This window comes from Muscardinus avellanarius (assembly GCF_963383645.1).
Source record: "Muscardinus avellanarius genome assembly, chromosome: 3".
Taxonomy (NCBI): Eukaryota; Metazoa; Chordata; class Mammalia; order Rodentia; family Gliridae; genus Muscardinus; species Muscardinus avellanarius.
In genome coordinates, this window is record NC_137788.1 from 75,042,499 (window position 1) to 75,057,329 (window position 14,831).

General features: G+C 41.1%; 1 protein-coding gene across 1 annotated transcript in view; it reads right to left on the minus strand.

Annotated features, from left to right (window-relative positions):
• Nucleotides 1-217: 217 nt before the first annotated feature.
• The window catches only part of LPAR3 (lysophosphatidic acid receptor 3), a gene marked incomplete at its 3' end in the record, with an annotated part of 53,389 nt that continues 38,775 nt past the window's right edge, over nt 218-14,831 (minus strand). Inside the window, exon 2 of the mRNA XM_080693417.1 lies at nt 218-546. Coding sequence (XP_080549543.1) covers nt 218-546 — 329 coding nt within the window. The remainder of the gene's footprint in view (nt 547-14,831) is intronic.

Sequence of the window (14,831 nt, forward strand, 5' to 3'; positions counted from 1 at the left end):
TCTGTCTCCCTCTTCTGTATTTTCACGAAATGCATTAGGTCTTCGCTGTATTTCCCATGCTTTTAAACTGTGTAAAACAAGAACGCGTTTTTCTAACCTAGCAGTGATTAATTCAGACCTCAAATAACACTGTACATGGGCTTGGTTAGAGACAGGGAACCAATTTTACAGCTGTGTCCCCAGGGCAGGCCTGGCTAGAAGGAGAGGCGTCCACAGTTTAGGAGCTGTTTTTGTTGCAGACCGTGCTTTGGCTAATACTATCTTCCGTATACTGGCTGCCCGTGTCGCTCCTGCTGAGGACCGTGGAGGGGATGCGGGAGGGGCGCCTCTCAGAATTCTTCTCCTGGGAGAAGCAGCAGATCATCTTCTTCATGGTGCTGTACATGTCCTCATCCTTGTACGAGTAAATGATGGGGTTCATGACGGAGTTGAGCAGCGCCAGCAGCAGGAACCAGCGTTTCACATGCTGCACCCCACACTGTGTACAGCTCAGGCCGTCCAGGAGCAGAACCACCAAACCCGGCGTCCAGCACACCACGAAAGCCCCTACAAGGAGGGAAGAAGAAGCAACATGCGCTCAGACCTCAGGCTGCTTATTCCAGCTGCTTCTCTCCTAACTGCAGCCGGGGCATCAAGGTACCGTATGGATTTGTTTTAGCCAAAGGCAAAGCCAACTTCCATCCATCATCTGAGCATTTGCAATCTGGGCTTGTTAGAGGCGAACAACTGGGAACCTCCTTGACTACCAGCCATGTTCAGTTTCACCTTCTCATCTGCCCCCACAGGTCCTGTTTTTGCTAAGAGCATACACTGACCTGCTTAGGAAGCACCAGACATAAATGATCACCAGCAGTTCTCTGAGCCATGCTGCTGCCATGACTGTCCACATTAGACCGATGAGAAAACTGAGACTCACTTCCAAGGGCAAAGGTGGGGAAGCCTCTCTGACCCCAGGGCTCACACATTCAACCCTACATTCTGCTGTTCAGGCCTTCTTCAAAATAAGACACACTGCATCCAAGGTTTCTTCTCCTCCTCATGTTTTAACTAAGTCACCTGCTCTAAAGTTCTACTCTCCAAAAATTCATGTTGATGCTTAGTAAGCACATATCCATAGGCTACCAGCTTCATCATCTGCTCTAGATTTAAATTTTTTTTGCCAGAAATCAATTTTCATGGTGATTTATTTTAAAGTCCTTGTTAAGCTCTACAATTGAACGTGAACAGCAGTCTGTTCTGGGTCTGTTGGATCATGCTTGACTTATCTCTAAGCTTCTTGGTATTTTCCTCCTAAAATATAAGACAGTGTTTCAATATTCTACATAATTATCATAATGTCAGATAACAGTAGTAACTAACCTTTGCACAGTGCTTACTATGGGCCAGACACTGGTGTAAACACTTTTCCTTGATTATCTCAAGGAAGATGAAGTTGGCATTATTATTATTATCATCACAAAATGAGTTTGGCATTATTATTATCATCCCCAGGAAACTGAGGCACCAGAGAAGCTACATAACTTGTCTTAGTCAAATAGCTTTTTAGGGACACCTACTTTTGAATTCAAGCAGCCTTTCTCTGTAGGCTGTCCTCTGGGCCACTGTATGACCTGCCACAGTGGTGTGATGTGCTTGCTTTCTTTCAATGTTTTTGTCATTTTTAAATACACTTGCTTACCCACTCAATAAATACTCATCTCAATCTTACAATATGCCAGGAGCGTACTAGATGGCAAAGGAGGTGACAATCCACATATCAAGGGAGCTAGAACACTAAGATCGTACAAAGAATGAATAAACAAGTCTAAACTCCATGTGGTGGTGCATGCCTGGAACCCAGTACTTAGAAGGCTGAGACAGGAGGCTTGAGGCTAATCTCAACAACTTAGTGAGAACCTCCTCAACCTAGTGAGACCCTGTTTAAAAATAAAAAAAAGCTGGAGATATAGCTCAGAGGTAGAAACCACTGGCTTCATTTCCCAGTAAAAAAGAACAACAATATATATAAATAAACAAGATAACCAAGAAGTCTATAAAGTCATATCAACAGCTAGTTACTCTTATTGGTTAGAATTAATCCTGGAATGTTTTCTTTTTGCTGCTTTATCTTCATTCAGAGATATATAATATTAAACAAGACAAGTCAAGAATGACAGAGGGGCAGTGCAGACAGAGATGCACATGGGCTTTGGGCAGCAGGCATGCCCAGCCTCTCACTTTATGAGCTGCTTGGTTTATTACTAAAGTAAGTAGTAAGGGGACATTTGGATCTTAAAGTTCCTTAACCATTATGGAAGTGTAGCTCGGAGGCAGAATGCCCATCGCTTGCTAAAAGAAAGATTTTCTGGCCAGAGAATGAAGAAGAGAAAGAATGATAGAGAGAAGAAGGTGGGTTGAGCTGATAACCACACTCCCCAATAGTGACCCAAGAAACATGGCCATTTTGAGACTCTTCCACCCAGAGACTGAGCTTCTAATCAAAACACATCTCCATATAAAGGCACAATTTATCTAGCAGTCCATTCTTTAGAAGTTTCTACTATATATCAGTGGCTATATATGAGAACACCCCCCCAACCAGTGGTACAAGTGAAGACCATGTCAGGAATGGTTTGGGCTCTGGTGATCTGTAATCTTGGGGAGTTCTTAGAGAATATGGGAGATTTAAGGGACATACAAATGGGCAAATGTCCTAATTCTTGTTTTGTTTGTTTTTTATTTTATTATTATTATTATTATTAGTGGTAGTACTGGGGTTCCTGGAAACCCTTCTACCTCCAGGCTATACTCTCAGACCTATTTTTTTACTCTTTTATTTGGAAACAGGGTCTCTTAAGCCAGCTAATGCCGCTGGCTTCGAACCTGCGCGATCCTCCTGTCTCCACCTCCCAAGAGCAGGGATTACAAGCATGCGCCACCATGCCTGGCTGTTTTTGTTTTTATAGTACTGGGGATTGAACCCAGGGCTTCACACATGCTAGGAGAGTACTCTACTGCTGAGCTACGCTCCCAGCCCAATTGTCCTAATTCTGAAAAGTATACACACAAGCCAGCCGTGGTGAAACATGCTTGTAATCCCAGAATCTGGGAGGCTAAGACAGTAGGATCAAAGTCTGCAGCCAGCCTCAGCTACTTCGTGAGGGCCTTTGCAACTCAGTGAGACTCTGTTTCAAAATAAAGAATAAAAATAGGACTGGGGTGTAGCTCGGAGGTAGAATGTCCCTGGGTTCCATCCCCAGTACTGCAAAAAAAAAAAAAAAAGTTGACACATACACACCACAGAGAGAGAGAGAGAGAGAGAGAGAGAGAGAGAGAGAGAGAGAGAGAATCACTCTACTACCAATCCTTAATAAATTCTAGAAGTCAAAACTAAAAGTAATGTTCCTTGAATGTTCAGTTTCAGTACTCAGATTATGAGTTTCAGGAACCAGCCAGGTTCACAAAAAGAAGTCATGATAAGCTGCAATCACCTAAAAAAAAAAAAAAAAAAAAAAAAAAAGAATCAGGCATTCACAAATAGGAATGAGTTCAGAGGTATTGGTGTGAGAATCCGTGGAAGACATTAGGTCGGTTTCTCTTGGAGAAGAAAAGGCTAAAAGAAGACTGTTTCCTAAGACCTGAAGGGCAGCCCCAGGGTAGTTAAGACTTATTTCAGAAGGTCCCATCTGAACAAATGGGAAATATGGAGGTAGAATTGGGATGTAAGAATTCAAGTAATGAAGACACTTAAGAGAGGAATCTGTTACTCAGCAAACAGAGTGCTCCCTCAACCAGGGTATTTCCTTTGCCTAGATTGTCCTGAGACATACAAAGGGAAGAGATTTTCCCTAACTGAAAGGTAAGCTAAATGTTTTCTGAACTCTAAGTAGAAAACTGCTAAGTTCTACAAAACTCTGTGTTTCAACTCTCCATAAAATTAAAACAAATTTCACTTGTGTCCCAGGCACAATTACAGGATGATATGGCTAAAAATTGAGCAAGATGAATTCTGGAAGCTAGTGGCCCCCAAGTCGGCTGACCAACTAAATTATCAAAGGAGCTCTTTAATAAGGTAGACTATGGTCCCACATCAAACCCAGCACCAGAGCCTCTGGGATGGGATTCCCTGGGTGAGTGTGGATGTGCACATCCGGTTTTGTAAACCATTTCTCTATGCTGACCTAAAATGGCTCAGTCAAGCTGACACTAACATGCAAAACTGTAGACTCCATCAACACTCAGCCAAAGAGAAAAGGGGCAGAATTCTTTAAAATGAGAAAAACTATCCCTAGAGACTCATTTGAACCCAGGTCCAGCACTCCATTTGGAGAAGTATCTGAGCACATATGCATAAATGAATGCACAAACCCTTGCACAAAACTAGTCTACAGGCCAGGCACACACGTGCTTCCTCTGGAGCTCATCTACTTTTTGGTTTGCCTTCCAGAAGGGCTTTCCCTCCTAATAATCTAAGTTCTACTCTTTGTTCTAAGCTCGGCTCATGTTCTGCCTTCTCCACTGAACTTTTCCCATCTCCCTAACCCTTAGTGATTTCCTTCCTCTCAATTTCCATCCACCTGCCACAATCACAAGGCATGCTATCATTTCCTGAGAGCTCTGGGTCAGGCAGTGTACTCAGGTTTGGTCATGCCTGCCTGTAATCCCGGTACTTGGGAGGCTGAGACAGGAGGAACACAGCTTCACAGCTGGTCTCAGGAACTCAGCAAGGCCCTCAGGAACTTAGGGAGACCAGATTTCAAAATAAGATAGTAAAATAAAGCTGGGTGTGCAGTTTAGAGGTAGAATCCTCCTGGGTTCAATCCCCAGTACCACAAAACCAAACAAATGAAACCAAAAACCTTACAGCTCTACAGAATTGCCGCCCTTATTATTATCCCAGCCCAACACAGGATGAACTTGAACTTTAGAGTGGCTCAATAGTTTTTTGTGGGCCCCGGAGTCAATAAATTGAAGAATCAAAGTTTGAACCAAGGCCTAATACTCTAATGCAAATTCTTGAGCATTATATAATACTTTGGGTAGTTTTAAAATATATACATCCTGCTGGGTGTGGTGGCACACGCTTGTAATCCCAGCTTTTGGGAGGTTGAGACAGGAGGACCATTTTTTGAGGATAGCCTCAGCTACTTAGTGAGGCCCTTTGCAACTTAGTGAGACCCTGTTTCAAAATAAAGAATACAAAATAGGGCTGGTGGTTTAACACAGAGGTAGAATGCCTCTGGATTCTATCCCCAGTACTGCAAAATAAATAAGTAAAATAAATAAATAAAATACATAGATCCTCTCTCCCAGGCCTGTTATAAGCTCCCTAAGCACACAGGCTGTCTATTAGACCTGTTGAATCCTTAGACCTAAGTGTAGAGCTCCATATTTGATGGCAAGAGGAATGAGTCAGGTAAGTGAAATAGAAGTTTATCAAGGGCTAGCACCTGTGGTCTTGACCTTATGGGAATAGAAAAGAGGCCTGATGACTCTCACAACCCTCAAAGAAGAACTCAGCTGAGGTGCCACCTCATTGAGCTGGGTGCTGAAGACCAAGAATGACTGTGGAGAGGTGAGAAACAGCATGATACATCTGGGGAATTCCAAATTTCAGAATGGTTTTAACCTAGGCAGTTGATCGAGGAAGTAAGATGAAGACGGAGAAGTAAACATAGGCCAGATCCAGAAGAACTCTGTGTGCAACACCCAGGAGTTGGCTCAGACACTAAAAGCCTTTTTCCAACCAGGAGTTTACCCAGAGAATCAAGCCTGTGTCTTCAGGTATCCCTTCTCTGAATGAATTAACTTTTCTCCTAAGTATCTAAAATGCCATGAGTTATATATCATCTTTTATAAGATTATGAAAATATTTCTGTGTTCCATGGTTCACAAAGGAAGCTCAATGAGAAGGCCTAGATCAAAGATTTTTCAGACTCAGTAGCAACTCGATGGATTATAAAATCAATTTCATGGGCTGCAATCAGCATTTGACCAGGGAGGGTCTTTTTTACGTTTCTTTTTTCTTTTTTTTTTTTTTTTTTTTTTGGTGGTACTGGGGTTCCTGGAAGCCCTTCTACCTCCGGGCTACACTCCCAGACCTATTTTACACTTTTTTATATTTGGAAACAGGATCTCTTAAGTCAGCGCGGCTGGCTTTGAACCTGCGCGATCCTCCTGTCTCCGCCTCCCAAGCGCGGGGATTACAAGGGTGCGCCACCACGCCCGGCTTATGTTTTTTTTTTTTTTTAATTTTTGCATTTGTGTGTGTGCTACTGGGGATTGAACCCAGAGACATTCTACCTCTGAGCTATACCCCCAGCCCTATTTTATTTTTTATTTTGAAAGAAGATCTCTGCCAGGCATGGTAGCACATGCTTGTAATACCAGCATTTGGGAGGCTGAGACAGGAGGATCACGGTTCAAGGCCAGCCTCAGCTATTACTTAGTGAGGCCCTTTGTAATTCAGTAAGACCATGTGTCAAAATAAATAATGAAAAAAAAAAATAGGGCTAGGGGTGTAGCTCGGAGGTAGAAAGCCCCTGGGTTCCATTCCAGTACTGCCAAAAAAATTTTTTTTAAAAAATAAAGAGGGTCTCACTAAATTACAGAGGGCCTCACTAAGTTGCTAGGGCTGGCTGAAAACTTGAGATCCTTCTGTCTCAGCTTCCCAAGTGAGATTATAAGTATGGGCCACCACACCCAGCTTTACATTTTATTTTGAAACAGGGTCTTGCTGAATTGCTGACAGTCTCCTTAAACTGCTAAGGCTGGCCTCAAAACTGAGATCCTTCCTATCTTAGCCTTTAAGTATTGGTATTACAGGCATGCATCATTGCATCCGTCCATGACCAGCATTTTTAATGACATCAGCATAGTAAAGATATAATACATGAAATTTGCTTTCATTACACACATAAATGTGAATGTGTTGGTCTGTGATTCAGAATGCATGCTATTTCTTTTTCTTTTTTTTCTTTTTTTGCGGGTTTGGGGATGGAACCCAGGGGCATTTGACCTCCGAGCTACACCCCCTGCCCTATTTTTTATTCTTTATTTTGAAACCGGGTCACTGAATTGCAGAGGGCCTCACTAAGTAGCTGAGGCTGTCCATGAACTGCAATCCTCCGGTCTCGGCCTCCCGAATGCTGGGATTACAAGCATGTGCCACCATGTCTGGCTAGAATGCATGCTATTTCTTACCCTGCATCTCAATTTAAAAAAAGTTTGAAATCCACTTCTATAGATCAGTGATTTTCAAAAAACATTTTTTTTTAAGTAAAGGAGTACTTTCCTCAAAGGAATTTTCTCACTCAACTTCAAAAGCAAGGTTCCTTTGACTACAGAACGAGCTAGGTAGAGAGGGGTGTTATTAAAATCCTGCATAACAAAATTTTCTCTTCGTCTTCAGACTCCAAATGCCTCCTCCCATACACATCTGCACAGCAGGCATCTCTGCAGAACCCTTGGCAACCCCACTGATCACTGTCTGAAATAGACTGCTAGAGAATGGTAGCTCTTTGAAGGTTTCTAATAAAGGGTGTAGATAAATATTAGCTTTTGAGAGCAAAGCTCCACCACATGCTCAGGATGGACAGCAGTCACACAAAATAAGAAGTCTGCTACGACCTGCATCAGGGTCACCTGGGGTACCTGCTCACCATACAGGGTGCCGCCCCACAGTCCTGCCAGTCGGGAAACTGATGGTGGTGTGTTCTGGGCATCTCCAGTTGTAGCCGGCTCCCTGGGTAAAACCCGAGGACACTGGCCAAGGCAGGGTGACTCATCTGAAGACTGGCTAAAATCCAGGTGACACTGGTGAGGTTCAGGAAAGGAAGTGGCTTAGATGGACGGAAGTGGGCAGTCTGAGGGGTGGTGAGGAGGAAGGAATGAAAGACCTGATGGATATTTGGATCTAGGGAACAAGGTAAAGGAAAGCATCTGAGGTGACCGCGTAGCATGTAGCTGTGATAACCAATTAGGGGAGACAGGAGGATGAGGGTGAAGAAAGGAAACCATGGTTCAGTTTTAGGCATCAGGCATTTAGGAATATCTGTGGCTCCTCTATGCACAGGAAGCAGCCAGAAATGTGGGTCAGAACTATGAAAGTCACCGACAGAAGTGTTGATTTGGGAATCATGAGCAGGAGACGGTGACCAAAGCCATATGCCCTTCTGTTATTAAATACTTACTAAGCAATCTTACCATGTGCCGGCTACTAAATGCGAATGTCTTCATAGTGATCAAGTTTGGATAAGAAGTCCAATTTCCTTCCATTGCCAAGTGACAGGTCAGTTATATTGATCAGATGTGGTTATTTTTAATTCTAATGCTGTTTTATGCCCTTTTAGTACCCATGTAAGAGAGTCACTAATGCCTAATTAGACTACAAATGAGCTTTCCCCTGGTAATCAAATAAACTAGTTTGAGTGCAACCCTCAAAAATCAATAACATGAGTTCAATGTTAATTTTTAAAGTATAGTAAATCATATATTAGTATATCCAATTACGGCGCTGAGATGACATTTTAATGACTGTAATTTAAGGTAATCAGAAACATCAAATTAAGGAATATTTAATGCTTTGAAAGGTACAATTACAAATGAAAATATTAGTGACAAGTGAAATGATTTTTCAAAGTCTCTTAAATCAATATTATGTTTAGATAATCTGTAGTTACCCCCCAGCTTACTTTAGAAGTTTATAAAACACCTCAAACAATACCCTAACTAGTACCTCATCTCTACATTATAGGAAATAAAAGAGAATAGCAGCTGGGAAGCGCCCTCACCGGAATGTATTTAAGAAAGTTCAGCATTCCTGGCTTCGGGTGATTGTGAGGATGTACACAAGACTGAGGCCTTCCTTTAATTGCATGTAATTTGATCTTCAGGACTCATTCTTCTATATTTCATGCAGGTAGACATATAGCCATATTTTCATCTGTTTAAAAATTCACACATGCAATTAGCAACCAAAAAGATCTTGCCTAGTGAGTGGCAAACAAAACAGTCATAATGATAAAAGACAATCACACAAAATAGTCTCACTTTGGCACAGGGACTACTAATTTTATCAAATGGGAAGATATATTTTAAATCTGTTCACTCTGTTATTCTTTGTTTTTAGTCCAGAAAAAAAAAAAGAAATGTACAAAGCAATAACACTAACTTAGTAAGCCACAGGGCTGTCTGATTTACTAAAATAGAAAATTACAGTACCACATAAAAATCAGGTTGTGGACCTCATCCTAGGGAAGTATTCCTATTCAAAAAGAAACTTTAAGAGCAAAAAATTAAAGTAAATGGTTATTTTGGGTCAGAATCATTATAATGTGTAAGTCATATATTAACAGAATATTCAAGTGAAAATGCTCTTACTATGGCATTAAGGAATTTATTCAATGAGGTAAAAATGATAGTTCCAGATGTGATGTGCATTCAAATTCATAATCATTTACCCATAACATTTTAGAAGTCCAATAATTGAGAAAGTAAATTGTCACATATATAAAAGGAATGAAAATATATACTCTTAGTAAATTTGACTTATTTTTGTTGCAGAACTCAAGAAAACATTAAGGTACTCCAAACAGATGATGAGCAGCTGAACTTTCCACAAATAATTCATTCAACATTATTGCTACTACAATTGGACTTTTTCATTCTAACAACTGGTTTTAGACACTTGTTTTAAATTTGTGGCCAGCTTTGGAAAATTGAAAATCTTGATGCCAAGGGGTTAAGAGGTAAAGTTTAAAGCAGAGGCATACCATTTAGAACCACAGCAGAGACCTAATTCTAGTGTTTAACTCTAGGCAACAGCTGGAAATCATAAACTATATAAGCAAGAAACACCATCTCCACCTCCGGATTCCACTTTAAGCATCATATGCATTGACCCACAATACCTCAGTACCTCAGTAACTGTTGTATCAAGGGCTCTCCAGCATCTAAGAAAAGGTATGGGTCAGCTGTGTGCATCGGCAGAGTAGCAGCTATTTGCCTGCCATGATCTTAAACACCGACAGATCCCAACCAGCCTGCCCAAGGATCGAAAGTGCTTCCCTGTGCAGTCTCTCCTTTGTGTTAGGAAAGCCTCTATTGCACCTCACCTAGAAATGCTAGCATATTGAGCTGTAGGCATGTGATATTGTGTACTGCCATTAGTACAGAACAGAGCCACAGGGAGTGTAAAAGGGATATCTTTGATGGGGTCAATAATTTTGGAAGGATATTATGCTAAGGGAGATTAGTCAGTCATACAAAAGAAGAAATCAGACGCTTTCCCTAATATGCGAAAGCTAGGGAGAAATGGGTAACAGGAGGAACTCTAGATGAAGAATGAGACCCTATAGAGGAGCAAACACGATGACCTAAGTGAGGGGATGGGAGGGAGAAGAGGGAAACTCTCTAAAGCACACGATGTACTTAAACACAACAAAGCCAATCACTAAGCCCAGCATGGGAAAGAGGGATGGGGTGGGGATCGAGTAAGGGCTAATGAGGTGATGTGTGCATGTATGTCTCCACAAGTCTTTTATCCCATTAAGATGTATGACTACAATGCACCAACAAAAAAGTTTTTAAAAAAGATAATAAAGGAGAAACCCCAGTGGAGTGAGGGAGGTGGCTTAGGGATGGAAGGAGGGGAATTAATGAAGGAAGTGCTCCCGTTGACATTTTTATGTATGTATATATGTGAGGATACCAATACTAACCTCAGTGTCATGAATGGGGGAGGGGAGAGGGGAGGGAGGGAGCTGCAGGAAAGTCACCATTCGCTGTGTGCATGTTGATCACCATCACTATAAACTGCATTATAATGTGAGACTATAACCCCAACAAAAATATACACATTTAAAAAGTGATTATTGTATTTAATAAAATGCCACTGGGTGGTGTAAAAATACTTTTGGTGTTCCATGAATCTCTTCAATCGGCTCTTTAGTAAGACTTCTTTATTTTTTTCAACAGCCACACTATAGACTGTAATATGAGTCTCTGTAATCTAAATTTTTATGTTAGAATATCTCATAGGTTAAAAGCTCATAGAAACATCTTACCATTTTATCATTGTTTATTATAGTCATATATCTTCCATGTTACAAACTCTACAATGTTATATATTATTTTGCTTTAACAATAAATACTTTTAAAGAAAAAAAAATAATTTTGAAAGGGCTGAAGCATGGAGCACTATGTAGGAAAGTTGACCCAGAAAGGATACAAGATTCTGGATATGCAAATGTTATGAAATATCATTCTGAACTCAACTCAGAGGAAGAGAAGTACTATGAAGTAGGGAAATATGTTGAAACCATGCTGACTTACACAGAGATAAACCTAGAATAAACTACATCACAGAAAAAAATAGTCTTGACAAAACTACCGTTTCCCACCCTGTGCTCCGAGCCACCGTCACTAATCAATCATGATGCTTCTTGCTTCTGAACCCAGGTAGGACCTAGAGTTCCTGGTAGCACAGACCCTCCAAACAGCCTCTAGTAATCAAAAAGAATTTTTCCTTGAGTTGAAACCAACTCACCACCCCAATCAGAGTAAAAAGAGCACAGGCTTGAGATTAAACATCTCCTGAGTTGAAATCCTGGTTTATGACCAAGGGCACACCAGCTCACCTTCATGGGCCTTTATTCCTTACCTATAGAATGAGTATGATATAACCCCATAGGGTTTTGTTAGAATTTACTGAGATAATACATGGAAAGTACCCAACACAGAAAGCACTCAGCAAACATTAGTTCCGACTGGCTGGTTGGTGTTGGTGACCTCCCCCACTATGCTCCTTACACAGTTCAGAAGCAGATGTGGCAGAGCACTTCAGTTGCTACTGTGTGGTTCACACCAGTGTGTGCACATACACATGTGCTGTCTGAGACTCATGTCCACTGTTATAATGGAATACCATAGACCCAGGAAATTACAAACGATAGTTTTTTTGTTTTTTGTTTTTGTTTTGAGGGTCTGGGGATGGAAACCAGAGGCATTTGACCTCCTAGTTGCATCCCCTGTCCAATTTTTTATTCTTTATTTTAAAACGGTCTCACTGAGTTGCGGAGGACCTGAGTAGCAGAGGCTGTCCACGAACCGCGATCCTCCGGTCTCAGCCTCCCAAATGCTGGGATTACAAGCGTGCGCCACCATGCCTGGCTTCAAACAATAGTTTAATTGGCCAATAGTTCTGATGAGGGCCTTTGTGTGACACAATAGCATGGCAGAGCAATGCATGTGTGAGGCAGCGAGGAGGCAAGAGGGGGCTGAACATGTAACACACCCACTCTTGAGATAACTGGGCCACTCCTTGGATAATGATACAAACCATTCATGAGGGCAGAACACTTATACGCTCAAAGGTCCAGCTTCTTAATCTTGTTACAACGGTGATTAAAGTTCAACGTGAGTTTTGCAGGGGACATTCAACCCACAGTGCATGCAAACACATGAAAATTTTATTACACTCTGTTCTATCTCTGTATCCATTTGGCTGCCCCCACTAAACTGACAACCTCAGAGGAGATCTCTTTTAAATCTTCTTTGACATGCACCCAGTAGGTATTTAATAAATGCTTGTTAAACAGAAGAGTAAGAGATCTTGATTTAAGTATGTTGTTTTTTTTTTTTCCCCAGTACCAGGGATGAAATCCAGCCAGGGGCATTGTACCTCCGAGCTATACAACCAGCCCTATTTTTTAGTCTTTTTATTTTTGAAACAGGGTCTCATTGAGTTGTGAAGGGCCTCACTAAGTAGCTGAAGATGTCTGTGAACTGCGATCCTCTGGTTTCTGCCTCTCGAATGCTGAGATTACAAGTGTGCACCACCACACCCAGCCTTAGAGTATGATTTTTTTTGTGTGTGTGTGTGTGGTACTGGGGATGGAACCCAGGGCCTTTCTACCTCTGGGCTACACTCCCAGACCTATTTTATATTTTTTACTTGGAAACAGTGTCTCTTAAGCCAGTGGAGGCTGGCTTCGAACCTGCCCAATCCTCCTGTCTCAGCCTCCCAAGCACGGGGATTACAAGTGTGCACCACCTCACCCGGCTAGAGTATGACTTTAAAGATGCCATTCTATCCCTCTCATCTATGTATTAGTAGAGTTGGACAAGAATGACCTGTAAGGATACTTCACAATTCGAGAATTGTGAATTTTTCTTATCATTTCCTCTAGTCAAAGCCAATATATAATCCAAATAACTGAAAAAAAGGGCAAAAGACAGATGCTCTGTATAGTTCCCAACAAGAGAATTTTGTGGTAAAATTTAAGATGCGTATTACACAATTCCAGCAGAAAGCAATGTACTGATGGAGCATCCAGAATGCTCTGAGATATCTGATACTTATTTAACACAGAGTATTTGTTAAGTGTAGAGCACTGTGCTAGGCACTAGCAACAGCAGGACTAGGCGGCAGAGGAGAACACTGTTACCATGCGGGGTATATTCAAGGCCCTGTAAGTTACTGGGCCTAATAATCTCCAGAAAAGTTATAATGAATGTCCTCTGGAGGGTCAGTAAAGCTCGAGTTTTCACATGGGTAGAAATGGTAAGAATACCTTTGGTCACGCATGATAGATAAAGGTGATGGCAAAAGGACCACTGAATTGCTGCTCTTTCCCCAGGACTGGACTTCTCTCTCCTCTACTATATAGTAACAAGTCTACAATCACTATTCTACACTTATAAGCACAAGTTGAGCATTAAGCAGGGTATTTTCAGGATTAGTGACACTCTTCTTAATTTCTAATACAAATAGACAAAGAAACAGGGGCTGGCCTGCATTGGTCATCAGGGAAGTGGGTTAGCTCTCAGGATCGCATTTTTCACTTACAGGGAGTAGTCAGAAATATTTAACAATGAGTAAAGGAACAAATGAATGCACCATATTTAAAAAGTTACAAAGCAACCAAACTAAGTAGCAACAGAATGCTACAGGCTATTTAGATGATGCAAAAGCCAGCACACAATGGAATTTTACTAGCCATCAAAAAAAAAAAAAAAAAAACTCAATTACATCATTTTCAGGGAAATGGATGGAACTGGAGGACATTATGCTAAGTGAGATTAGTCAGTCACAAAATATAAGAAATCAGATGCTTTCCCTAATATGTGAGAGTTAGGGAGAATTGGGTTGTAGGAGGAACTCTAGATGAAAAAGAAAACCCTATGGAGGAGCAAACCAGACAACCTAAAGAAAGGAGGGGGGGAAGAGGAAAATCTATAAAACACACAATGTACTTAAACATATCGAAGTCAACCACTAAGCCGAGCAAGGGAGAGAGGGAAGGGGAGGGAATGGGGTGGGAATTGGGTAGGGGTTAAATCAGTGATGTGTGCATGTCTCTACACACAAGTTTACCCTAATATGATGTATGAATATAATGCACCAATAAAAACTTTTTTAAAAAGCCAGCACACACCATATGGACATCCCATTGCTGAATATAAGGTTCACAAAGTGTGCACTGTAACACTCCAGGAAATGCCATTCTCAGAAAATATAATGAAAGTGGTGCTCCCGAAAGTTGTACAATGTGATGACGTTATTCTAGTAGTAACATTACTACTCATAGTTCAACTGCATTACCGCTCATAGTACGCAATAGCTATATCTAACTAGAAAAACACATGAGTTTTATGGATAGTCTGACAAATATTAACCCATTTTACAAAGCCAATACTTATTATCGGTGAGAAAATGTAGATGAGGAAAATTCAACAAGAACACTAGTTAAGCTTTTAGTTCAGAAATATTTTGTGTGCTAGAGGTTTTCAAGCTCCTTCTTCTATCTGGCTAAGGTTTTCTTTGGTAACAAAATTTTTTTCACTTTAAT